The 26,982-nt window shown below is 40.5% G+C and overlaps 1 protein-coding gene across 3 annotated transcripts in view; it reads right to left on the bottom strand.

Annotated features, from left to right (window-relative positions):
- The window catches only part of znf385c (zinc finger protein 385C), a 139,469-nt gene that overhangs the window by 78,179 nt on the left and 34,308 nt on the right, over positions 1–26,982 (bottom strand). For all 3 annotated transcript variants that reach the window (XM_008417065.3, XM_008417064.3, XM_081610178.1), the window contains exons 2-3: positions 22,979–23,308; positions 7,360–7,449 (exon numbers count right to left, since the gene is read on the bottom strand). In XM_008417065.3, the coding sequence (XP_008415287.1) occupies positions 7,360–7,449; positions 22,979–23,306 (418 nt within the window). In that variant the 5' untranslated portion in view covers positions 23,307–23,308. The remainder of the gene's footprint in view (positions 1–7,359; positions 7,450–22,978; positions 23,309–26,982) is intronic.

The following is a 26,982-nucleotide window of genomic DNA, read 5'->3' as shown; positions in this document are numbered from 1 at the left end:
GCAGAGCCACTGAATATTTTCGTATTCAGATGATGGGAAAACAAGAACAAAGTCTTTTTTTTTTGTCTTTTTGAAGAAGCATGTCTGTAAATGGTTGCTTTATTATTTTTGCACATTTTGTCATATGCAGATGTTTTATTGGGATTGTATGCGTTAACTTAGAAGCAAAAATAATGTTACGATTTTCAAAATGTTGTATATCGGTGGACGGTGTGCATTGGCATTCAAACATTTTGAAAACCACTTTTCTTTCCACTTCATGATTATCCACCACTTTGTTGATCAATGACATAAAACCAGGATGATACACATAGTCGTATTTATGAAAAAAGCTCCAGGAGTATGATTAGTTTTGCACTGGAATCCACTTCTGTTTCACATATGAACTGTGAAACTCGAAGAGTAAAAAAAAGCACAGAAACAAGTTCAATGGCATCAGAGCATCATATAAACAGGTTTTTTTTTAAAAAAGAGCATCAAAACGGTGAAACTGCTGCACTATGAGATGTGGTTCCATCCTGAGGGAGCTGTGAGGACTTTATAAGTAGAGGAAAATAATCTAATGTGCGCTACCCAGTGAGCATGACATAGTGGAAACACTGGGTTTCTGCTCCTCTCTAAAAATATGACAGCGCCTGACGCACCTGACGGAAGGCCTGGAAAATATCTGTGAAAAGGAACAATAAAAGTGAAATTCTACGAGGCTTTGGAAAATCCCTGTATGTGTTGGTGAATCTCCCGTTGCCATTACATCAAGCTGAAGGTGCAGCCCCACCCAACCGGGTGCCTCCACCAGCCCCGTGACAAGAACTGCAGGAAAAAATTAGCCTGCACGGTGAATTAGACCAACTCTATAAAATATATCTTACATATTTTTACTTGCCAATATTCGCAAACTACCTCACAAAAGATCTCAAATAACCGGATCATGAGGAAGTCTTGAGTTCCCATCTCTCTAGGTTACCGCAGAGAATTTGTGTAGCATTTAGTTTTAGACTGTCAAATTGTTTCAAGAACTGTTTCTTTTGTTGACTTGCATGTATAGTGGACTCTTGGCCGTCTGCGAATAGTTAAAACCAAAAAAATGCTTAAAATTATTTGTGCCTTAATTTTTAAATTTGTTGTTGATTTAAACAGGTTAAATGCCCCATTACATCAGTGCACATTTCAGGCTCCATTTGTTGCTATTTTCTTTTTTTTTTTGTATTGCTTTTTTCAGAAAAGCTGATACAAAAGGACTGAAAGACAACTATGTGACAAGCAAGGCAAGCTGAGATTCTTCACAGTGATAAAATATCACAAAAGTCATGGCATGCACCCAGTGCCACCAAGTAAGTCTTCAAATTTCCCTGAAGTGTGTGCACAGGCATGCAACCACGTCTGTGGTTTCAACCTCTGCTGTTGTGGGCATGCATCGTCTCGTTGCCTTCTTGTTTCTTCGTCTCATCAGACAACCCATCCTCATAATCCACCCTTCCACCCCTGTACGCCAGGTCACATGGGGAGCTCTAGGCGGTTCCATGACCCATCATTTCCCATGGCTGACTGTCGGGATAGATCAGGATGCCGCGCGAGTCTAATGCTGACGAGCTGAGACAGCTCCATTCTGACTGGGAGGGGTCTAGTGGACCAAGCACAATCTGCATCCACCACCCCTCCTCCACATTACAAACGCACACACAAGTAAACACAGAGACACACATAAAGCTACATAGCAACAGTGTGTGGGCGCCACTGTGCAAATCTAATGTGTATGCATGCGTAACTGTGTCACTACAGTGCAAGTATGAGTCATATCAGAAGGCTTAACGGTGGCTGATTTATTTTGTAGAATTTCTGAATCATTATTCCCAAAAAAACACATAACCTTAAAACATATTCCAGGTTTAAGACAATTCAAAGCCGGCGAAAGTACAGCGACGCAGGCCAGCTGACCTTCAAGAAAAGAAAAGAAATAAAAAAGAAAGCAGTGATAAAAAGATCCAAAATGTGACTCATAATCCTCGGAGAGAATATAATGGCCACTGGCAGGAGCAGATTCTGATACGCAGGACGGAAAAGAATCCAAACAGTGCAAGGATGAATGAACATTGACTCTGGACTCTTGCCTGAACCGTTTCGTATTGCCTGAAAGAGTCAAACTGGGCTATATTACACATACACCTGCAAACCATCTGTGTGTGCTCAAATAGCTGCAAGCATGCCTATATGCTGACGTAGACCAGGGTGTGTGTGTGTGTGGGGGGGGGGGTGGGGGGGGTGCGTGTGGGTGTGTATGTGCGTGTGCGTTCTTTGTGAAGTCATCATCAAAAATGTCCGGGAACAGAAGCGTGCCTGGGGTGCGTGCACCCACAGAGACAGATATGGTTACGATAAAATGAAAGGAAGAGATGGAGCCAGAGAGCTGGCCAGAGAGCAGAAACAGTTTGACAGAAACAGGCTAACATTGTGGAGGAGAGGGGAGCACAGTGGCGAATGACAGACAGAAGGGATAAGAGATTGAGAGGGTGACGGGGAGTCAATGTCTTTCTGAGACAATAGACAGATAGACGAGTTCTGTTGAGGGGGAGACGTAGAGCATGAACTGCTGCCCTTACAACAACTCTCCAGTTTTTTTTTGTTTTTTTTTTACAACGGAAAGAAAAAGACACTGCTGCTCTCTTCAGTTCACAAAGCCACCAACTCTCTCTTCTAGTGACTGAGGAATATACTTTGATTCATTATTGATAAGTTGTGTCAAAGAGAAAGTACTAAAACAATTACAGCGATGTGTCTGTCTTGAGTTTCTTTTAGTTTTTCCATCTTCTCATCTTGTCCTGCTTTGAGTTTAACATCTCAGGTGTCAGGGAAAAAAAACAACACATTTCAGTTGACTTATGTGCATTTGAATCATCTAGGGTCAAAACTCTTATCTTTCAACACACTGGAAACACACATAATTTAGGTTTAATTCTGGGTGAACGTAAAGCAGACATCTACAGCTAAGATATTCCAGACCGCATGCCCAAAGAAAGCTCGCAAAAGGGGGACACATTATTATTCTTCTGGGTATGCTGCCGTTTTTTCTGCTTTTTATAAATATGACAACTTTGCAGCATCGCGTGTGGAAAAAGTATTACTCTGCTGGCATATCAAAACGCCTATCTGTGGACATGTGTAATGAAATGTTTGAATGTCAGCTTGCAGTAAAATATTTATACTGGACATTTTTTTTTTCTCCTTCTATTCCCCAAGCATGAATCTACACACCAATGCTGCACAGCCACTCATTTTACAAGCCCTGAAAAACACAGCTTAAGCCTCGTGTAAGTTCAAAATATTAAGATTATTTTCATTCATAAACTTAGACAGAAAGTGTTTAGTTTAGATTGTCTACAGCGCTTTGATACCAATTTAAAACAATTGGTATCAAATTGTTCAATATATACATATATTCAATATATATATTGAATATATTCTCATTCAATATATAAAACAATTTTGGGTGTATATGACTTGATTTTTAAGTTCAAAAGCAGTCGCAAATATTAATTTGTCAGCCTCAAGTAACATTTGAACACATCCTTTTTGGGTCACTGATTCAAAAAAATGTATATATTTGACTGCTCTAAATTAAACATTGCTTTTCATGATCTGAGTTAAAGTGGAAAAGAGCCTGTACAATATTCGAAATGGGAACAATACATGATGTTTCAGTTCTTACTGCAAATCATTTGTGGAAAATCTGGGCTTATTGCATGGTTTTCAATTCAATTATTTCATCATTATTGTAAGAAAAATATCTTATCCTTAGGGTCTGATTGCTCAAAGACGATAATTTATTTTATCGCTGGAATAATCAGCAGCTCAGGCAATCACTTCCAAGTGTGTTTTCTCATTAATGGAAGGGAATTAGAGCTATAAACCACAGTGTTGACACATTAGCTGTTGAACTACTAGTAGGACTGAATTAAACATGTTTGCAGTAGATGTTGTGTTGGTGGAGTTTTGTGAGGTGGGCAGATATTTGTAGATATGATCAGCTTTGTCTAATCATGAGAATAGACGCAAGGTATTTTTAAGGCACAGTGACATTTTATATCACAATCAAGCAATTAAGTTGGCTTCAATTGTTATAAAAATGCTCACATATCAAATATAACTTAAGAACTCTGACTATGCAATTTGACACCTAAAAATTGAGCATGTGTCTCTTTAAGAAGCTTCTACTCTTTCCAACATTCTGCCTCCAGCATGACATCACATTGCGCCACAACTGTTCTTATGAGCTGAGACTGAGAAGTCTTATGGACTGAGATGTCGTTTGCATGATAAACTTAGCAAATGCAGTTCCATCAGGTGTTTGCTAATTATAGCTAAGAACTGTATGCAAATGCAAGATGGAGAAATAAGCGGCCAATTGTGTGAGCATGCATTTAGGCAACTCGGAATAGGTGTGTTTTTGATGAGGGAATAACATCATATCATAAAATTAATCTAAAAAAAGCTGATTTCACTTAATACTCACCCTTAACCATAGTTTTTAAAGAACAAAGTTGGTTTAAGGTTATTATGCGAGTAGATGGGAATGATTTCTGTCTGGGGAAAACCCACTGGCTGCATGGAGCAACCACTCAATCCATCCTGCTTTTATTTGATTTATTTATCTACTTGGTCTTTTTTTGAGTGCATCTGCTTATTTACTTTGTTTGATCATGCTTTTTTATTTTTGATCAGTCGGTTTTTGAACTTTGCAAAGCACTTTGTGACATACTGCATAAGTGCTCTATAAATGCAGTTCGGCTGACGGAAGATGTTATGCAACATATGCCTAGTCAAAAGAGCAGCCACAAAGAGATGATTTTCTAAAAAAAAAAATGCAATTAATTAACATCCAGTCCAAAAAATATGAGATTTTTTTTTTTTAAGAGATAAACAGGATTATGTCTCGCTGCTGCTGCTGCACTCTTCACCCTCTCTGACTACTTTGGTGGAAGTGTGCATGTGTTTCTGCTAGAGTGATAAGCTGCTTAATTTCTAATTTTGTATTAAGAGGGCACAGCCATCTTTGTTATGCACCGTTATCATAATTGGTTCAGCTGATTGCACTGATATGTGCTCCAGCTCCAATGATGTCACCGTCACCTACAGGTGCAATATAAAACCTTGAATTTTTAGCAGACGGCATTAAAGCAGCTTTTACGTTTTCTTAATCAAATAAAAAAATTACTTTGACTCTGATCTTTTATCTTACTTTGCTAAAAACCTTCAATTAAGTAACTTTATCACCTTGAGAGAGGAAAAAGCTGAAAGACTTACACATGCTTTGCAAGCTTAGAGTACAAAGCCAACTGCTGCAACAAGCACAATTGGTCACATGATCGTTTAAATTTATTATACGCACTGATGAAAAGTTTTGATTTTGACCTACAGTCAGATGATGAATGGCTGGTAATACACTATTAATGTATTGCTTTAAAGATCATAGTTTTAAAAAAAACTGCACAAATTTGATGGTATCTCTGAAAAGCTGAAAGTTGAAATGTGTTATGTTTATTTCTATGTCTGAGGAGTAACTCCCGTTACCATTCATGCTGTGTAGCAGTATTTCTTCAAAAGGGACGCCTTAAGTTTGAGAGAGTGGCCACTCAGCAGTCATGCTGCCATAATATGACGCTGTTTGCCAATCTGCAGTGACATTAACAAGTTTAAAAGTGTCTTTACTTTTGGGTCTCCTGTAAATCCATCCGTCCATTTCCACATGTCTAAGATCAGAATAGGTCCAAGAGGGAAACCCAGATATTATTCTCTCCAAGCCCCCTCTCAGTACATTCCTGTGGACCCTGAGGCAGTCTGTCTGTTCTGGTCTTGTCGCTCCAGAGAGTTCTGGGTCTGTCCTGGGTTCTCCTCCCACTGGGACATATCCAGAAATTCAGGAGGTGGAAGTCAATAACCTGACAGCGTGACATGTCTCTCAACTCTTCATCTTCAATTTTAGTCTCTATTACACATATTTTCTCAGATAGGAGTGCAAGCAGATAGAATCTTGCTTAAGATCCCAAGACAACTGTTTATTTATTTTTTAGGGGATGACTTCAAAATGCTTTTGAACTCTGTGTGTATGCACCTTGCATCTAAAACTAGGGACTGTTTTACCACGGTGAATATTATGCTAACAGGGCATAGAAACACTGAGTCTTTGGTGTAAAAACATGCAAATGATTAGTGATGTACATGAAAAGTGAGAGTCAAGAAGAGGTTAAAGCTGCATTAGATGTTTCAGCTTCCCAATCTGATGAATCAATTCTGCTTCATGTAGAAGGTGGGAGATGAAGGCAGAGTGACCTGTGGACTCTTCTGAAGAACGTGTGATTTTCAGACCAACTGCAGACTGACACAACGACTAGAGCTGACACATTGTTCAGGGGATCAATCGCCACTTTGCAGCATGACATCTGTCAGCCATTTCAAAGGTAGCTCTTGACTGAATAGGGAGAGGGGGAACTGTTTTTTTCTGGGGGAAAAAAAAAAGTTATGTGAAAAAGTATTGCTTCCTTGGCGTGTCTTTTGTTTGTACTCTTTGTCACACTAAAAAGTCTCAAATCATAAAGCAAATTTAAACCAACAAATATCCAACCAAAACTACCAGAATAAACAAAAAACAAAGATTTTAAGTAATTATTTAATTTATTTTTGTGTGAGAAAGAACCCTGACACGCTAGTATTTACATTTACATTTCTTTATTTGAAAAACAGAGAAATCTTTAACATCACAGAAATCAAGGCCTTCTATACCTGCTGGCCAGCTTTTTGCTCATTTGAGATGATGAGCTCCAAGTTTTTTAGATTGGAAGGTCTCTTTGACATAACCCCAATCCTTATAACCTTTCAAAGTTTCTCAATTAGATTCAGATATAGACTCTGACTGGTCACTTGAATATGTTAATATTACTCCAGAAATTGCAGCTGTAGCCATTAATGGCGCCACAACCAGATATTACATGTAGAGGGATACTACATGTCCACGTAAAGCCAGTTTTTTCTTTTTTCTTAATAAGTGCAGTGAACCGTGCTAAACTGTAACTCAGATTATCTTTGTCTGAAATTCTATGTCAAGTGGGACGTTATAATATTAAGTGTGACAAAAATGCAAAACCAAAATAAATCTATGCATACAGTGTTTTCACAGTGTCTTATCTTCAGAATCTACTTTCTCTAGGGTGGGAAAAATTGTGCACACGGAAGAAGCATTGGCTGTGATAAGGTGTATGCTGCATTACTTTCTGAAACTGATTCGATCTGCTTTGCCTCTTAAAGTTTGGATTTCACACTCTATACTCAAAGAAAGAGACTGTCAGGTGAGTCAACAAATGTATTTACCTGTGTGCTGAGCTCCTCTCTCACTGTCACCACTCTGTTCTGACTTCAGGAGGTAAAGTTCAGATTTCTTTCCAGTCTTTCTGTTTGACACTGAAACACACAGAAACATGGGAAATAAAAACATAGTAAATCTACTCTCACAAAGGCATGAAAATGTTTTTTTTTCACTTAGAATGGTAAAAAAAAAAAGATTTAATTCCTGCATCAAGTGTTTCTGAAAGTGTTAGCTGGTGCAAAGCTTTGCAGTAATGTTACAAGAGCATGGTCGATTTGACGGATATTTTCTCAGTGAGGGAATACGTGGGAAGCAGTAACTGGGATGTGTGCAGTGGGTTGCAGAGAAGGGGTTGCATAGTCCAGATAAACGTATTTTGGATTCATGCTTATATGTCATGTATACCTTAATCAATGTCCTATTATAGATAACTTTGTGATTTATTCTTTGTCGCCATATTTCCTACCAGCATTTTCAGGGTTCTTTATGGCAGACTGTAACAATAATATGACCTCCCACCCCCTGGAGAGAGTTCTACATTTGATTGGATGCTGGGAAGATGTTTTTCTTTGTTTTTCTATAGAATAATAGGAAAGATGCATTTGTTCCCAGACTCTTTCTTTGCACTGTAAGAGAGCTGACTTAAGCTAAATCTACACACACACACACGCACGCACACACACACACGCACACCAACGCACGCAGACATTCACATGTATGAAGAGATAGGTTGTCGGCTAATCCAGGCTAGTTTCAGCAGGACCATAGGGGGCTTGTCTAATCCTGTTATCGGGCCCAACAGATGTTGACAGAACAATAAACTGGGGACCAATATGGCACTGTAGCTCCAAGAAGATCATGAGCCAAACTCATCAGAGCAGCAGCAGGATCGCTGGCTGGCCAGAGTGAGCTGGACCCGGTGACCGTTGCACACACTGCATCTCTCTGGCTGGGCTCTGTAGTCAAATGACGCATGGATTTCTTTTTTACTGGTATGCAACAAAAAAAAACGACTTGTTGGTTAATGCTAAACACAATGATTAATAATATTAGAGATAGTTTATAATGTGTAATAATAGTGTCCTTGTTTATATAAAAGTGAAGAGTTGGGTAAGACTGACAAATTTAATACATCTTTTATTAAATAAATAAATAAAAAATCGTACAAATAGGTCTTGAAGTCTTATTGTGGTTATAGCCAACCAATCTTAAAGTATTCCCTTCACTTGAATTCTGGTGAATAAGCCATCTTGTAGAGGGTTCTGTGGTTATGTATTGCTTTTTAGGTTTGGTGTTTGTAGGAATCCCACTTTCAAGTCATCTATAGTAACTCACATGCAGTTTGTGCAACATAAATAATCCAGGACAGAATTTGTAAAAATGGTTGTTAAAGTAAATTGATAACTGCAAGCTCCACAGTGTGCCACCTGCAAACAAGCTAAACACCCACAGATACAATGATGACTCAACCGTTATGATTTTTTTTTTTTTTTTTTTTTACGAAACAGAGAATGATGCGAGGAGGAAAAAAATCCCTGAGCTTATTGGTAAAATTAAACAAAAGCATACAGCAGAGAATTAAAACCAGTTCTGAGATAGAAATTTTCCAGACCCAGTCAGTAAGTGGCACATGTGATCATTAGGTGATTACACGTCTGTAAGTGAGCCATCCAGGAGTGGCGAAGTAACAGTGGCGTTTCCGGTGATGATGGGGAATCGTTCCTTTCCCTTTCCCAGACTTTCTGGTTTGTGTCCCAGTTTAACTAAATCCCATTAAAAAGGCTTTCATCTCAGTGCACTTCATTACAGGCATAAACGCCACGGCTCACCCCAGAGAGAGGCACGGATTAGATGAGACGAGCTCATCTGAAATGTTACGCTCTTGAACCCCGGCTGTTTTTTGTTTTTTTTAATAAAGACGCTCGTTTTAAATTCTCAATATTGGATTATCTAAACAGACCCTCCAGCGCAAGAAGGTGTCATTGAGGTCAGGCTTGTTATGGTAACGTACAGGTTTGTGTCTCTCTGTGCCCTTGAACAGAGGTAAAGACGCTGAGTGGATTTTCACTGCAGAGGTTGCTATGCATTTACTGCAAGAATTAACCCAACATCCTCGGAAATTTTTCAACATGTTCTGGGAAGAAACAGGCCAGCAGAGAGAGGGAGAGAGAAGGGAGAAAGTAAATCTGGGTTCTCAAGGCTAAATTAGGGGGTGGTGGGGGATAAGGACTGCAGGGAGGAAGCGCGGTATTGTCTGTGAATGATTGGATGCGATGGGTCAGAGGCTTTCACACACATTTATGAATGCTTATTTTAGGCAGAGCCCAAGCTGAGCTAATCTTTACTGCTTGCCTGAATAAGGGTGCTGATTAAAAGCTAATTATATGCTGCAGATTTGGCCCCTGGTGAAGACTCTGCTGAGCGCATGCCTGTGGGCCTCAGCTGAAGATACCCAGGCGTGTGTGTTTAAAAAGTCAGAATAGAACAAGACATCGGCAGGCTTGATTTGAGGATTTGTAGCAGTGGAACAGAACTGAGTTCAACTTCTTTTATGATTAAAACAATAATATTAAATGTTTTCTTTTTTCTGGCAACAAAAAAATTCTGTGTTTGTGTTGCTTGACACAAATACCAGACGAAAGTCTTTTTTTTCTTTTTGTTTTACCTCTGACTATTTTTGTCTCATACGTGTGTTTTTTCTACAGTATTTACAATATGGAGCATAAATGTGAAGATGAACCAACTTACTAAATCAGTGTGTGTATAACCGTAATTCGATGCTGATATAATAAACATCAGTTTTCAAATGTTTATTATATCGGTAAAATTTGATCCATTCAGGTGAGAGATGAAAGGTACATTTGCGAGTAAGCGCAGGGCCTCTTTCTGTGTTGCCAATTTAGGTGTGGAGCTGTTTTTTTTTTTCACCAAATGTTACAGATGAGTAACAGAGAGAGAGAGTTTTTTTTTCCCAATGAATGTCTTTAGGTTTACATTTAGGTCAGCTTAACTGACCCAATCTTTCCTATAGGTCAGTTAGGATTACCAAAGTTTTTTAAGTTTACAATGTCCAGAATAATCAGAGAGGCTTTTTAAAGACCCTATTTTTTATGAAAAACAAAAGTTGCCACAGATATGGAAATGGACAAAGAATTGACAAACATTACTGCTGAGAGAGAAAGACTTTCAGCATAGGACAGCTCTGGATGTCAACATGACAAGCTAATGGAAGAGATAAAGCCAGAAATAACACTAAGACTGACTGGGAGGAAAGAAGAGAATTTGCTCCCAGAATATTTCTGTCAGGCCTTATGAAGGGTTTTAGCTGTACACGTATGTGCTACAATAATAAAATTGAGCTGACTGAGCAGCCGAGACCCCAGCCACCATCGTAGCCCAGATTGACTTATTGTATCTGTTGTTGCAACTAAGATGTAGTTGAGCCAAGAAACAAATTTTCTGTGTTGTCTTTATTTTTTTTGGACTTCATTATAATTATAAGTAGTAAGCGATGCATGCTTATGTCTACAAACAGCATGTGGTCTCTCGGAGGAGCCTTCACAGTGGTGATCCTTACAGTATTGTCCTAAACTATTAAATATCTACAAGTATATTTTCTAGATTAATTTGATTAAGCACATCTATATATTACACTTCTGCTTCACATTTTAGTATTCAGAGCTTATTGTGGTCTAAAATGGACAATTAAAACTAAAACTTAAGGGATTTGTGAAGATTAAAATGCCTAAAATTACTCGTAGGTAATAATGACCATGACTTACTGCTTGCTACCAATGCTCGAAGGTTTGTTGGAGAACAAAGATTAGCATGAAGACCTGAGAGATAAATTAGACAGGTCAGCTGTACAGTTTTGTAGAAGTTCAAAGGGTAAAGCATAAAGCAAGATCTGAGGCTCTGAAGATCTGACAGAGCGCTTTATGCATGCATTTCCCCCTAAGGCCTTTTTTTTTTTTTTTTTTGGGAAAGATCCAAAATAAACTGCAGCTCTAGGTGCAATGCGATGTGGTGCCATCAACCCCAAAATGTTCTAAAAACTATAATCCGTTTGGCTTCAGAATGCATCACTTTATGTTGGGCCACATAAAATACCAATTAAATGCACTGAAGTTTGTAGTGGTAAAAGCCACTAAATGTAAGAAGGTGTACAAATATCTTTGGGTGGCACAGTATATGCCACTGTATCAGTAACGTGACTAAATGAATTCTCCCAGAGCCTTGCTTCTAGCGACCACTGCACGGTTTCATCACTCAGACAGGATGGGGTTAATATCTCCTAAAGATGCAGCAGCTGAGAGAAAATAGACTAAATCCTTCACTGCCTGTTAGCATCTTGTCCTTGACATCATTACTCCTCCAGCTTGTCAACGTTCTGCTCCTGTGACCCTCCCACAGGAACCAACGTGGGTTCAACACTACAGCAATACACGCAGAGAAAACAAGGTGTCTTACAGGCAATTACCCAAAGGGTATTTTATGTCTATTTTTGTCTCAGGAAGTGATAAAGTCACTTTGTTCAGCTGTTTGTTTTCTTGAAGAGACTCTTAGGAGGAATTCCAACAAAGCAGCAAATAAAACACATTAGCTTTTTATCGGCTACTTTACGAGCCGAGAAATAAACTTGTAAAGAGAAAAGTAAGGAAGTAGTTTACTGGAGTGTTTTAAGTATCCTTGTTGGCAAATATTGAGCTGCAGCTTTTTTTTTTTTTTTTTTTTGTGTAGTAGGCTACAAAAAAGTTTGGTCTCATATTTTTGATCCTATTGCATGATAGTTTAAAATCTTGGATGGAACAGTGTGACAATGCAGCTCAGGAGTCCTGTCAACAACACGGAGGACACCCCTACAGGCTCACCTTCGTGCCAAGGACGACATCATTCACAGGATGATCTCACCAGGTCTGTGTCTGTCTCTCTCTGTGTCTGGGTGTTTCCGTGTGTGCAGAAAAGCCAGCAGAGGATCTGAGAGCTAGCTGATGACTGGAGGCATCCTGACAACTCCAACCTTCCCTCTCTAACTATTATTTCCCCCCTCTCCTTTTCTCCTCCCCCCAACCTCTCTTGCCTGTCTTTATTATTAGTGGCAGCTAAAGGCAGTAGACCGGAAAATTCCCATTGAGAAACAGAACACACATCTGCATATTACAGCCCCGCTTCACGTCAGCTATGAGTGAATAAATTAATACATGAATAACAATGAAAATCATCCATGAGTTTCCTCCCCCAATCTTTAAATGGAATTGTGTGTGTGCATGTGTGTAGGAAGCAGAGGAATGTAAAAACCAAAGGGTGCTATATATAGTCTGATTTGCATAAAATCTATAGAACTAGCCCAAGTCAAACGGTGCAAGTGTTATGAATACAGTTTTTTAAAATTTATTCTTAAATGATTCAGTCTCTCATATTAAACAATGGAAAATTTAATCTCAAGACTCATAAAGTTTAGTTAATTTGAACACAAACATTTAATTCAAAGTTAAAGTTTTCCATTTCTAAATTTTATCAGCTGTGCTGTGAAAATGTCACAAACGTCTATTAATCTGGAAAGGCTTACAAAGTCATTTCCAAGGCTTCCGAACTCCACTGAAACACTTTGAGTTGTTTATCACATGGTGAAACAGTGATGAGCCTTTACTGGTACAACCAATGTGCCAAAAACTTTCCCAGCAGCACACTGTGGTCTCAAACAGTCACACAATAAGACAACATTAATGTAAAAGCACTCTAGGCAGCACTTGGCTCAGTTATGATTCAACAATAAGAGATATAAATATGGTATCCACTGAAGAGTTTCAGGCAAAAACAAGTGATGACCAAAAAAAGAACACAAAGGATTGTCTCACATTTTTCAAACAACTTTACGACTTGCAAGTCTTTTTGTAAAGTCCCCTACGTACAAACGAGCAAAACCTAGAACTTTGTGGACGGTTTGGATGTCATCAGAACTAGGATTTCAAAAGAAAGCATGGTGATGGTAGTGCAATGCTCTAGGGCCGGTGTCCAAAATAGCCCCTCAGCATGAAGTCAGGATCTGCTAATAAACTCATTAATTGATTACAAAACTCAAATAAATCTGTAAGTAGTGGATATTTTTTTCACATCACTGTCCATTTGCATTTTATGCTGCATTATATAAGAATAAGATAAAAAAAAAAAGAAAATAGCACAAATGAATACAATTAATACATGTCTCTGTGTAACACCCACACAGCACAAGACTGGAACATTCGAATATATGCCAAGCAAAAGCCAACATGTCACCTACCCCTGTGAGATGTCTGCTTCTGGCTTTGTTAGCATACCCCACGTGCACCACCACACTCATCCTCATCTCATTCAGCCAAGATTACATCTGTTTACCAACGCTTGTCGACTTTAGTTACGTGTACAACACAGCAAGGGTCTCTGGAGGTCTACCGAGCTGCACACAATAAACGCTCCAACTGTTTGCAGCCTATTCTGCTCACTGGCTGTTACACAATAGCTCTGGTGAGATCAGTTTAAACGTTGAGAGGATGCTACTCTTGATGCCCACAAAGACACTCTGTGACTCTCTGCAGCAATAGCTCATCCCTTGTGTTGAAAAGAATGCAAAGGATGGAGGATACGTGTGAACTTTGGGAACTACGTGGTATGGCAAACCTTTTTAACGCCATACATCATGTGTGTATTATCAGACTGCACCAGCATGCAAGGCAAAAGACAGCGTTTGTCTCTGTCTGCCCCTCAACATCTGACACCACCCACTCTCTCTGCTCAGACTGGTCTCTAAGAGCCTTCACCAATCTTTAGCCCTTCTCTGTGTTGCTCATGCATCTCTCCCCATCCACTTTATCCTCCTCTATCTCCCTTCTATTCTACCTCTTCTCCCTCTCTTACTTCCATTTCTGCCCTTAGATGCGGTTGGTAATAAGTCACTCTGCTGTAATTTAGACCTTCCAAAGGCCTGTAATGATGGGGATCAGAGAAAGGCTAAGGTGGAGGTGAGATGAGAGGGGTTGCAGGGCCTTTTCTCTGGCTGGAAAGAAAGCCTTTCATGAGGTTTTATGGAGGCAGCCGCTGGGTGAAATGGATAAAACTTTGCAAAATGGAAGGGACTTTAGGGCAAAAAAAGAGAAGCTCATCAGCTGTAGACTTTATTACGTCAAAGACATTTTAAAATCAATATTTCAAATACCAAAAAGAATAAAATATTGAATACATTATTGTAATATGAAAAGAATTAGGTTGATTTTACCAGAACTTAGCTGACTAGTACAAAGCATCATCTCTTGAACTTGCTGTGATTCACCTTCCGAGGACTATTTTGGAAGGAGAAATGAGGTAGCTTATTATACCATCTGACTCACTATGAGATCACTGAAGTCTCATTCTTCTCTTCAGTCAAATCAGGCAAGATGTCAATTTTTCTTTTTAAACCTTGAATCACATTCAGTTCAAGCGTTAGTCTGATATTTAAAGATTTGCAGTAGTTATTTAAACAAACTTAATTCGTCATGCTATCTCGCGCTTGAGAATCATTTTCAATACATCAGTTCAGAAATGAAGCAATTAGTTTTACATTGGTGCAGGACAACAGAAGTGTTGGGCCTACAGCTGTCAGATATTTCAATATACACTTAAGTAAGTTGGGACAGATGTGGCCATCTGTCTTTTCCTTTTGATTTTTCTTCACTTGTTGCTTACTTTATTATGTGGTTCTTAACCTAATTCAAGCGGTGCTTGTGCAGAATGGATTTTAATCAGGTTGCAATGGCCATTGTAGTGTTTGTGTGTAAGGATTTGATGAACAACCCAACCCTATTTACATGGTGGACACAATCACTACCCAAGTTTAACTGTCATGTGATGTTGAGTCAGAGCACCCTAAAGCAAAGAGAAGACAGGAGGACAGGTGGTAAACAGTTTGAACTAAAAATTAGGAAAATCTGAAGCTTATATGTAAAAAAAAAAAAAAGAGTCCAGGGAAAAGCCAAAACAATCACAGGATGACATGACCACCGCAGGCTGGTGGAGGATCTGAGCAACAGGAGGTAATTACTGAATGAGGAGCAGGTGGTTGATTAGTAACAGGGTGCAACTCTGAGGGAAGGCAAGTAACTCAATGTCAAGTAGGACAATGGGAAGTTGTTTGTCAGTTGCCAGTAACTTGCACAAAAGAAGAAGAAAATTAGAGAAAATGGCTGATAGAATACACTGGGAAATTGGTAGGCAAGAAAACGGAAGCCATAAAAATATACCAACCCACGAGCCACCATAAGAAATTTATATTACAAATCCCCAAATAAAACAAATAACACAAAACCAAAGTATGACACACACTAGAACAGGGGTGGGCAACTCCAGGCTTCAAGGGCCTGTCTCCTGCAACTTTTAGATCTCTTCTGCTTCAACACACCTGAGTCAAATAATGAGGTTGTTATTGGAGAACCTGACTGCACTTAGGAGGTGATTCAGCTGTTGGATTCAAGTGTGTTGGACCAGAGAGACATCTAAGAGTTACAGGACACCAGCCCTCGAAGACCAGGATTGCTCACCCCTGCACTAGAATCACAATAAGAAAATCTAAAATGATTACAGTTTCAGTCTCCTTGGCTCATAATTGCAAAACTTGTCCAACTTTGTCAAAACTGCAAAAACATCTTCAAATCATCCTACACAGATATTCTAATTTTGCAGGACTCAGGTGTTATTCTAGTGAAGATATCACTCAATTAATTTGAATATAGGCTTGAACATCTTGTGATCCTGAAACATGAAATAAATCATTAAATTTGGAATATTTCACAATTCTGTTCAAATTCACACCATCAATCGCAGAACATGGTGCCACCACCACCATGTTCAACTCTGGGTATTGTTTTTTTTTAGGATGATGCCTAGTTTATTTCTGTCTACTTCAAACACCAGAAAGAAAATATAGGAAATTGTTATTAAATGTAGACAACCACCATTATTTGCCAGAAATATCTCCAGCTCCTTCAGTGTTGCTAGTCTCTCAGCAATCCCGTTTTGTTATTTAATCAGTTTGGTAAAAAGCTCAACATTTTGTTTTCCCAACGTGCCTTTGTGTTTGTATTTTGGTATGTATTGACATAATAACATCACCCATGCACCCTCAGCAGGGTCCTGGAGGGTGCATGGGAGTTCGCCCAACCAGTCTACATGTGTTTTGTGGACTTCGACAGTGTCCCTCGGGAGGCCTTGTGGGGGGTACTCCGGGAGTATGGGGTACCGGGCCCTTGGATACGGGCTGTCAGGTCCCTGTATGACCGGTGTCAGAGTCTGGTCCGCATTGCCGGCTGTAAGTCGGGCTCGTTTCTGGTGAGAGTTGGACTCCGCCAAGGCTGCCCTTTGTCACCGATTCCGTTCATTACTTTCATGGACAGAATTTCTAGGCGCAGCCGAGATGTTGAGGGGATCCGTTTTGGTGGCCTTAGGATCGCATCTCTGCTTTTTGCGGATGATGTGGTCCTGTTGGCTCCATCGGAACGTGATCTGCAGCTCTCACTGGAGCGGTTCGCAGCCGAGAGTGAAGCGGCCGGGATGAGGCTCAGTGCCTCCAAATCCGAGGCCATGGTCTTGAGCCGGAAAAGGGTAGAGTGCCTTCTCCGGGTCAGGGGGGTCGTCCTGCCTCAAGTGGAGGAGTTTAAGTATCTGGGGATCTTGTTCACGAATGAGGGAAGAAGGGAGCGGGAGATCAACAGGCGGATTGGGGCAGCGTCTGCCGTGAAGCGGGCGTTGTACTGGTCCGTCGTGGTGAAGAGAGAGCTGAGCCAAAAAGCGAAGCTCTCGATTTACCGGCCGATCTACGTTCCCACCCTCATCTATGGTCATGAGCTTTGGGTCATGACCGAAAGAACGAGATCACGGGTACAAGCGGCCGAAATGGGTTTCCTCCGCAGGGTGGCTGGGCTCTCCCTTAGAGATAGGGTGAGAAGCTCGGTCATCCGGGAGGGACTCAGAGTAGAGCCGCTGCTCCTCCACGTCGAGAGGAGCCAGTTGAGGTGGCTCGGGCATCTGGTCAGGATGCCTCCTGGACGCCTCCCTGGTGAGGTGTTCCGGGCACGTCCCACCGGGAGGAGGCCTCGGGGAAGACCCAGGACACGCTGGAGGGACTATGTCTCTCGGCTGGCCTGGGAACGCCTTGGGATTCCTCCGGAGGAGCTGGAAGAAGTGGCTGGGGAGAGGGAAGTCTGGGCCTCCCTTCTGAAGCTGCTGCCCCCGCAACCCGACCCCGGATAAGCGGAAGAAAATGGATGGATGGATGAAACATCACAAAGTTGCTCTTGGTTTGTTGCTGTAAATATGTGAATTTACCCTCAGTTCTATTCAAATGAGATCTGGTGACTGAGGATACTACCGAAGGATGATCATGTGATACCTACTCAGGTCGGCTGCAGTGTCAAAACCAGCCAGGAACCTAAACTATTGATAAAAAAGCAAGGTAGAGCCATGTCTTAATGTCGTTTTCACCCTAGCTTTTAAATGCTACAGCTCAATTTTAGAAGAGCAGAGCAGCAATGTTTTTCCCTTCTGTTTTAGTACAACTTTGTCAAACCAAACGTCTGTTTTACGTATACACTGTACAGTATTTTCAGTAGTTTTATTCAGCTCCTGCTTAACGTGTAAGCTCAAACATTCACAACCCACGAATCATGTTCTCACACAGTACAACTTATGCTCTGATACGACCTGACTGCTCACACTGCATGTGGGAACACGACACGTCAGACTCTTGAATCCGAAACTACAAAGAAGAGGAAGAAGAAAAACCTGGAAGTGAGCAGATGGTCACTCTAGAATGAGACAATGTTCAGTAAAAACAAACACGCTTCTCTGACAATCCTTGCTGTTCTGTGTAGACAAAAGTGCAGAAAAGCTCCTTTTTCACTCCTGCTCTTATGTTGGCACACCCACAGTGTGAGAGATTCAGGTAAATTTGCCTCTTGGTGATACTTCAACAGTGTTATACCCTCATGAGTGGCGACCAGAATTTCAAACAGGTTTGATTTTCAAGCGACCATATGCTTGCTGATTGGGATCTGGTTTTAAGGTGTTAATCGCTTCTCATTACCCATTGTTTACTCCACAGTGCACAACACACAATTAAGCCAACATTTAGCCCCATCCGAAAAACTGTCACAAGTTGAAAATTCACCCAAAATGGGCCAAAAATGGCAGGGTCTACAAACTGAGTGTGGTCTCCTTTATCTGACTTAAGGTTTAATGTGTCGTGGACTCAGAGAATGTTTTGTCTTAATTAGCAGTTGCTTGGGCTACGATTACTTTTCTATCATCTTAAACGAGTCTGCTCATTCTGACCTCTAATTACAAGGTAAGTTTGCAAACATACTGCAGTTCGCTTGCTGTTGTCTCTTTTCTTTTTTTGATTATTCTTGGTAAACCCAATAGACGATTGTGTGTAAAACTCCAATCAGCAGTTGCTGAAATATTTAAGTGAACCCATCTGTCATCAACAGCAAAATACATTCAAAGTTACTTTGATCACTTTTGCCGCTATCCTGATGCTCAAGGGAAACTTCATAAAAACATCTTCACCGTGAATAGATGTCCAAATGCACTGAGTTGTAGCTGGTGTAAATATCCACACACTTCCTGCAAACCCGGGGAAATGACAAATGTGTTCCGTTATATCCAGACTTTGAGATAAACAGTTAAAATTGACTGAAAAAGGGGTCATGCCTTTTTCAGGCATGACCCCTTGGTCACCAAACAAGATGGTGACCAAGCTGACAAGATGCTGAATAAACGGCCTGATATTTTCTGACATTTAGTAAACTCACCAACAGTTCAATTCATTTAGCAGATATGTCTGCAGGAGCGATGGCAGCAAAGGTTTATGTATCAGAAAAAACAGATGAGGGCTGATAGTTAGAGTCAAATGGCCTTCTCCACAAACACATGAAGCTGACCTGCAAGAACCCACATAAACACAAACATTGTATGGCGTTTGAGAGATATGCCCCCTCTTGGTGGCCTTATAGATGCCAGACCTCATGTTTTTTTTGCTACACAGAGCTCTGCGTGTCGGCCCGGCTTGCCTGGCGACCTTTTCTCAGAGTCTGAGCTGCTGCTACAAAGCGGGGCTGCACCCTGGGGCAAAGTGAGGAAGAGCGAGGGAAGGACAGTGAGGAGAGGGGACCGGAGGTGAGGAAATGGCAACAAAAGCACATGACTTCAAAGCCACGTCGAATTTCAAGAAATCGTGACATCCACATGGAAAAGGCAGCCCAGTGAAACTACAAACAGGGTACATCCACATTTACATTTATGATTAGGCTTTTCATTAATAGAATATCCAGGAATACTCACACTGAACTTCTAATATATACACTACAAAGTCTATGGAAGCACATCTGTGTTCAAAGGCATTTAAACAGAACATTTCAGAAAAATAGGGAAATCGCAAGGCAACACAAACATAAATGCAGATGTTCAAATGCACTCATGCACAAAATCCTTGGCTTCAATCCAGTTTCTCATGCTTTAGTAAAACAGAAAAAGCCACAGTTAGTCACAGAACAGAACACTAAAAAAGACAAACTACCTAGATTAGCATTTATTCACACCACGATAAATGTGAATAAATCAGGAGAATTAAACAATAAAAGAGCACAACAAAATCAAAGCAAAATCTGTTTCCACTCATAAAGAAAACATTCATACTTATTGAAGATTAACACAACAGAAGCAAAGACACATGACCAAAAAATGTCAGAATGTTAGAATTATGAATTCAGGTCAGCCCAATGTCCCTCTCCTCTTGTGTTGTGCTATCGACACGGACGCTGAACATGACATTCTGCGCAGTGGTGAAAGCAACACAGCGTATCACTGGACTGGAGCTCACAGCTCATTGATGTGTAGTATATATAATTGTGTACATTAACACTATAAACACCAGTAAGCTAAGGAGCAAGACCAACAGCATTTAAACGGGTGCTGCTATTTCCGAACATAATTTGAACCAACAAACAAGATGAGGAAGCAATTTTTATCGCAAAGCTCTGCCACTCTTGCACTCATAAAGGAACTGTAAACTCTATACTGTAACTCATTGCACCCGTAGCGCATGTCATTTTGTAAATAAGGTCACTCGTGAATTAATGAATTTCTTGTAATAGATTTTCTTTTAAGCCTCTAGAAGACTATTTTCTATCATGCAATGCATGCAGGCATATTGAAAAGCCCTGGCTACAGGGGTCTAAGTGTGAGAAAATTGAGTCTGTGGAACATTAAGTTCTGTCATGTCTTTGAAGAATGCATGTGCCACGGGGTCAAGACAGGGAGCAGTATTTTTGTGGTCCACTCACCATCTTGTTTTCTTTTCATATTTAAGGATCAACTGACCATCATAAAATTAAATGTCAGTGCTCCATTAACTTCCCCAAGTGATCAGATATTTTTTGCCAGATTAAAAGAAAACACAGCAGGTCAAAGAGTCAGTTTTGATTTTAGATTTAAACACCTGACAGCAGAGCTGAATATATCTTCATCGGTGCATAGAGCATGGAATAGCATCAGATAGATCTATATTATTATTGGGTTATAGTTGAAATAATTGTGTCCCAATTGTTTTATTCTGCAGCACACATCCCAAAAATCCTTGGCTACCTATTATCTAGAGATCCAATTGTCTTTTCTGCAGTGTGCAATGCATACTCAGGTGTTGGCACAGACTTATCTTTCTTTGCTCTCGGGTGTCCCTTCCCCACTGAAGCAAAAGGCAGATGCACAATAATGTGACAAGATCATTATTAACAGAATGAACTTTTAACAAAACTTTTTCAAAAATGTGATGTCTTAGGATTTGCTTCATGTTAACCATCTTCAGCCCACAAACAAGCTTAGCATTCACTATGAAATCTAGCATTTAGCAAAGCCATGTTTCTTCATCATAAAACATGACTCTAATTTTAACATCTGGCGAAGTTATCGCCAATCAGATTTGTCAGTGAGCTTCCCAGCATATTCTCCGTAATGACTGAATGAAATCTTTTAATCGCCGAGACATTCAGACTTTCATCTTTCCGAAGGAATGGCTGCTCCACATGTCTGGTATCCATGCCAGAGGGAGAGAGGGAAAAGGGAAAGAGAGAAGAGCCTGGACCCACTGTCAGCTCAGCGAAGCAGAGAGAAAGGCAAACATGAGCTGACATGAAACAATGTGCTGGGAGTAGCACGCACACGTTGCATGCTACATATACACCATAAACTAATTTACATTTTCTTGGTTGCTCTTAAAGCCCTGTGATCTCTCACCATGTTAGCATCTATACCAGCCACAGAAACCACCTTTACAAATGACATGAAGGCTGACATAGACATGGACGCACTGAGGCATGTATTTCTATTTCCCTAGCACAAACTACTAACTCTGTAGCATTTAGAAATTCTAAAAATATCAGAGGCAGGCGTGCAGGATGCACACGTATACACAGGCACACATCCAGAGCACAGGAGATGTGGTGGAGTCGAGGACACCGAAGAGCCGGCAGCCTGAGGGAGTCAGCAGAAGGTGAGCAGAGATAAGGCTGCATGATTGTGACTGTGTGTCAGAGAGAATCTGCGAACCACAACTGCAGCATGTCCTCTTATACACACCCCAACATAAAAAAAACACATCTTTTTATATGCACTCTGCATCCCCTGCAGCAGTGTACCAAAACAGGGAATTTAGACCGCAACACATGGGCTTAGTGTCTGACAAAGTTCTGGAAAATTTGTTCTCTCGACTTGAGCAAGCTGACTTCATTCTTGCAAATCTCAACATTTGGATAAACAAATGACATCATAAACAAATGATCAAAGGTAAGTAATGCAACACGTTTCATATCAAACAGTGAAACATTCACATGTTTAAAAGTACCACAATTTTACATCTGTAATTTTTTTTTTCTTCAAATTTTGTCAACCTGTGGTTAAAGTTGCATGAAACACTTAGAACAACACTTAGAAATTATGCTTTCTATATATTGTTAAATATTGATATAACAGTGCGGTGGCAAACTTGTTCCTTACTCTTTTCTATTGCACGATGTTTCCACCTCTCTCTCAGAGTTATTGGTAACAACAACGTTTATCAGTGCTTCCAGGTTTTGATACACTTTTGATTTGTTAATTATTCCAAACAAAAATATAAGGTAATAGATTCAACTGTTATGTTCAGCAGACCTGTAAATGACACTGCAGAGAATGAAAAATAACACGTCTCACTTTACTCTTAAAGTGAGACATTTCTAGGAGCTCTACTCCTAGAAACATCAACACATTGAGCTCCTAATTAGTTCCTCAGTTGCTGACTTTGCTTTGCTCCAATTGCATTGCAGTGTGTTTGTGGGTTTGTTTCCTCACCCCAAGGCTCTGTCTGAACACATTTCTGCAAACAGGATCCAATTTGTTTAACTTCTGTTGTATGCAGTAATGGGTATGCGTGCACGGAGGCTCGTGACTCTGCACTGTGATCACTGTGTGGGATTCTGTTAATCTGCATGGCTCTATTGTGCTGGGCAGAGCTAAAAAATTGAGTTAGGCCTCATTCTGCAGCTAAAGAAGTGGTCAGCCAAGCAGCTCCTGGGGGCCTACCTGTGTTTCCTGGCATTTTGCCACTGCTGATTTGCTTCAGCCTCTTTTGGTGTGATTTGCCGTTGTAGTGAATCTGGGCCTGGGCAGCTGAGTTCAGCTGGATGTTGCAGACCTCACACAGAGTGTAGGTCCGCTGCTTCCGCTCTCTTTTGGGTCTGCAGGGTGGAGAGTGCCGAGTGCCCCCATGTGATGTGTCATGTAGTTTTTCGCCTTCATCCTGGATCTCAAAGCAAGATTCGCTATCCATCTGAATAAGTTGTTCCCTGCCAACACCGCTCCTTTCCAGGTCAGGAAATGGAAAAGACGACGGGCTGAAAGGACGTTTCATGCCTGCAAGAGAATAAGAGGGGAGATGACAAAAGATATTAAATACAACATAAAGCACCACAAACTTAATGATTTCCTCTTTTTTTTTTAACATAGCTCGATCCAATTTAGTGTCACTCTTATACAAATTCATCTTCCCAGAGGGGATAGTTCCAAAAGAGAAAGATGCAAAGCTTATAGGAAACTGTGATTTTTTTTATCATCTTTGGATTTCGTGTAAATTAATCCTTGTCTACAAAAACACTGACATATCTTCTCTCCACATCAATGACCATATTAGACCACCGACAGGAAAAGCACTTGTACTTAATCACAGGATCCAACAAGGCTCCACATGGGGGAGACAGAGTGCTGCAGCACCGTTTCTCTGAGGAACAGTAAAACCACTGTTCAAAGCTCTTTTAGAAGTGATAACTTCATGCCTATTTTTTGCTCTTGCAAGCCAAACTTCAACATGAACCTCTATTTACTATAGGCAAACAGCAAAATGTCTCAGCGCTGTTTGAAAAAAAAAAATACTCTGCCCTAACTCTCAAATGAGGACAGCAGAATTGTGAAAAGATTGTATTTCAAACCTAAACATTTACATAGTAGAATTATATCACACAGCTGTAAAAGTACAAAACCATGGGGTAAACACACTTAAAAAAGTAAGCACGATAAAATTTTTGCTGTATACGCCACTATCTGTACATAAATAAGTGGAAATGTGAGCCTACAGTAGCTTTGCAAAGGATTGAGACATCACTTTGGAAAAAAAAATCCCCGAAATACACCCATCTGTTTTTATGTGGCTGATTTTCTGCCTTTGCTTCAAATTATTTACCTTTTCAGCCACAACTGCACAGGCACACGAAAACAAAGTGAAGCCAAGTCTTTAACCCATATATGCTGACAAGCATGTAAGAAACCCACTTTGACACACACGCGCACACACAAGTAAACACAGACACACAGCATACGGTTCTCAAAAATACATTAGAGCAAGCCGCTCCATGAAAGCTGCAATTCACGTTGCCAATCTGGGAGCACTCAAGAGACTCCATCAGATGTTTTCTAAAGAGCTTTAAGTAATGCTGGTCTCTGGCACTAAAAAAAAACAACCAAAAAAAAAAAAAAACTGCAGTCTTCACCCAGGAATCCCCTTACACTCCAGCCAAGCAACTAGTTGCTGCCAATTAGCATGGTTGTGAAAACAAAACCCAAAATGAAAGCTTGCAGTGTAATATGTACAGCAAATTATGCCTCTCTATTCTCTAAGACAAGCAATAATCAAGAAAAGTTTCTACACAGATATGGGATTCATGTTTAAAAAACAAGCTGATGGAATTTCTTAGCAGTTCTTGAAAACTTCTGAATGGAAAAAAAAGAGGTTGATCAATGTTTATGAGGAATTTTACTCATTAAAGCTCTTTTATTTAGAACCTTAAAGTTTTGTAAAGGTGTAGCAGAGATTAAATCAGTGAGACTGAACAAAACTCATATCTAAGCAACATCCGAATTTTAGTTTTACTTCTCAGCAGGTTGCTTACTGAGAAAAACATGTTTGATGTGTATATAGTCATTTTGGTCCTGCAGCTTGCCGTTGTAGTGGTTTAAAAACTTTTTAAACCACATTTTGTGTTACATTTCACTGCAACTTTGGCGACCCCCCCCAAAATTGGTCTTAAGAAATATTCCTGTTTATGGTCCCGCCCAATAATGACATGGGATTTACGCCCTTGGCTGCTAAGGAGTTGCTATGACAACAATAAAAAAGCCACAAGCGGAGCTTCCCACCTAATTTATAAACAGCATAAGTACATTACGACTATTGTTATTATTACAATTCTTGAGTACCCTACCCACATCAAGATAAATAATATTTATTGTCGTACTGCCGAGCTAGCAAATTTGGCTTAGCTGAGGTAGCTTTTATCTGCAAGCTAACACGGACAGGTAGCATACGTGTATATTACATGTACTTACTCTGCCAGTCACCAGAACCTTGAAAGGAAGAGTTCGTACGTCCTTTACAAAGCCGTTTAAACACTGGCATTCTTCCTGTTCATTGAGTATTGGACTACGTTAAGAGATGGAGGCAGCTTGAACACATATTCTGATATGTTTTCATTTTCTGTTTGTACCAGTCGATTCCGACAGCATCGATTTTATTGATATATATTTCTCTCGGGCTGCACAGTGGCGCAGTTGGTAGAGCTGTTGCCTTGCAGCAAGAAGGTTCTGGGTTCAAATCCCGGCCTGGGGTCTTTCTGCATGGAGTTTGCATGTTCTCCCTGTGCATGCGTGGGTTTTCTCCAGGTACTCCGGTTTCCTCCCACAGTCCAGGTTAATTGGCCTCTCCAAATTGCCCCTAGGTATGAATGTGTGTGTGAATGGTTGTGTGTCCTGTGTGTCTCTGTGTTGCCCTACGACAGACTGGCGACCTGTCCAGGGTGTATCCCGCCTCTTGCCCGAAACGTTAGCTGGAGATAGGCACCAGCAACCCTCCTGACCCCATTAAGGAACAAGGGTGCAAGAAAATGGATGGATGGATAGTTCTCTCGTACACTGGTAAAGAGTGTCGATATATTTTCTTTTCGTTGGTCTGAAAGCCATGGTTTATCTACACTTTGCTCTGCTCTTGCCTGCTAAGATGGCGTGGATCCCTGAGTATTATTTTTTAGTTTCACCATAGGTAGACATGTACATGTAGCTGAATAGATCTGATTAAAATAGTAAATAGCTTGTCTTGGACTCTACAGTGATCTGTCCTTTCGTGCAAACCTTCATGCATGCAGCATGACACTAAAATAGAACTAAAATCAGAAAGGAATTCAGTTTTGAATCCAATTGCGAATTAAAAAAATGCATTTATTTATGTAATGCAAAAAAAAAGAAAGCAAATTTAATGTAACTAATTTTTACAATGGGTGTAAAATTGTGAGTAGATTCTTATTCAAGATCAATTTTTCTCAGACGTTTTGGCTGAGATCTTTATACTATTTTTGACATCTTTATCTAGTGAAGCTGAAAAGTGGGATGTTGCTGAAACTTTTTTTTAACAAGGAGCAGAGCTGGTTGTCTGTGTATTTTTCTTACACCTTGTACTTCTGCTGTCTTTAGGGTCAGAATCCTTTGACAGTTGAGAAACAGGGTCAAGCTACTTTCATGTACATGGAGCTTTGAATCCACCTACTTGACAGAGGCTCACTAGGACCAAAAGGAGTCTACATCTTTCATCTGTGAATGTGTTTGCACTATACGGCTTACAGATACTGTAAGCAGACCTCCTGCTCAATGTAGAAACTGTGTGAGACTGAAGCAGTGCAGAGTTCACACACAGAGTTCTGTAGGCTGAGACAGGACAGGAGATTGTCAGAGGGACACCCTGTGGGAAGAGGGGCGGGGGTGCTATTTTCACTTTCAGATACACCCGCACACTGTACACCTCCTCCCTTAATATATGGGAGCCATCAATCAGAAGACAAAAGAAAGACCAGAGAGCACCACCCAGCATAGCAGCTCACCAACAAAACCTCTATTTATCATTTTTTTGTCTGTTGCACGCACATGAAATACTGTATCACTTTCGCAGCTCAGAGCAGTTCAAACCACAGGCCCACCTGTGAGTTCACCCCCCCACCCATCCACTGTGGCCACTGTGGGCACGGGGGCGTTGGTTCCTCCTGAGTAGG

The sequence above is a fragment of the Poecilia reticulata genome, chromosome 8 (genome assembly GCF_904066995.2).
Source record: "Poecilia reticulata chromosome 8, P_reticulata-male-v2, whole genome shotgun sequence".
Lineage (NCBI taxonomy): Eukaryota > Metazoa > Chordata > Actinopteri > Cyprinodontiformes > Poeciliidae > Poecilia > Poecilia reticulata.
Note: the sequence above shows the minus strand (reverse complement) of the source record. Positions and strands in the feature narration are given on the sequence as shown.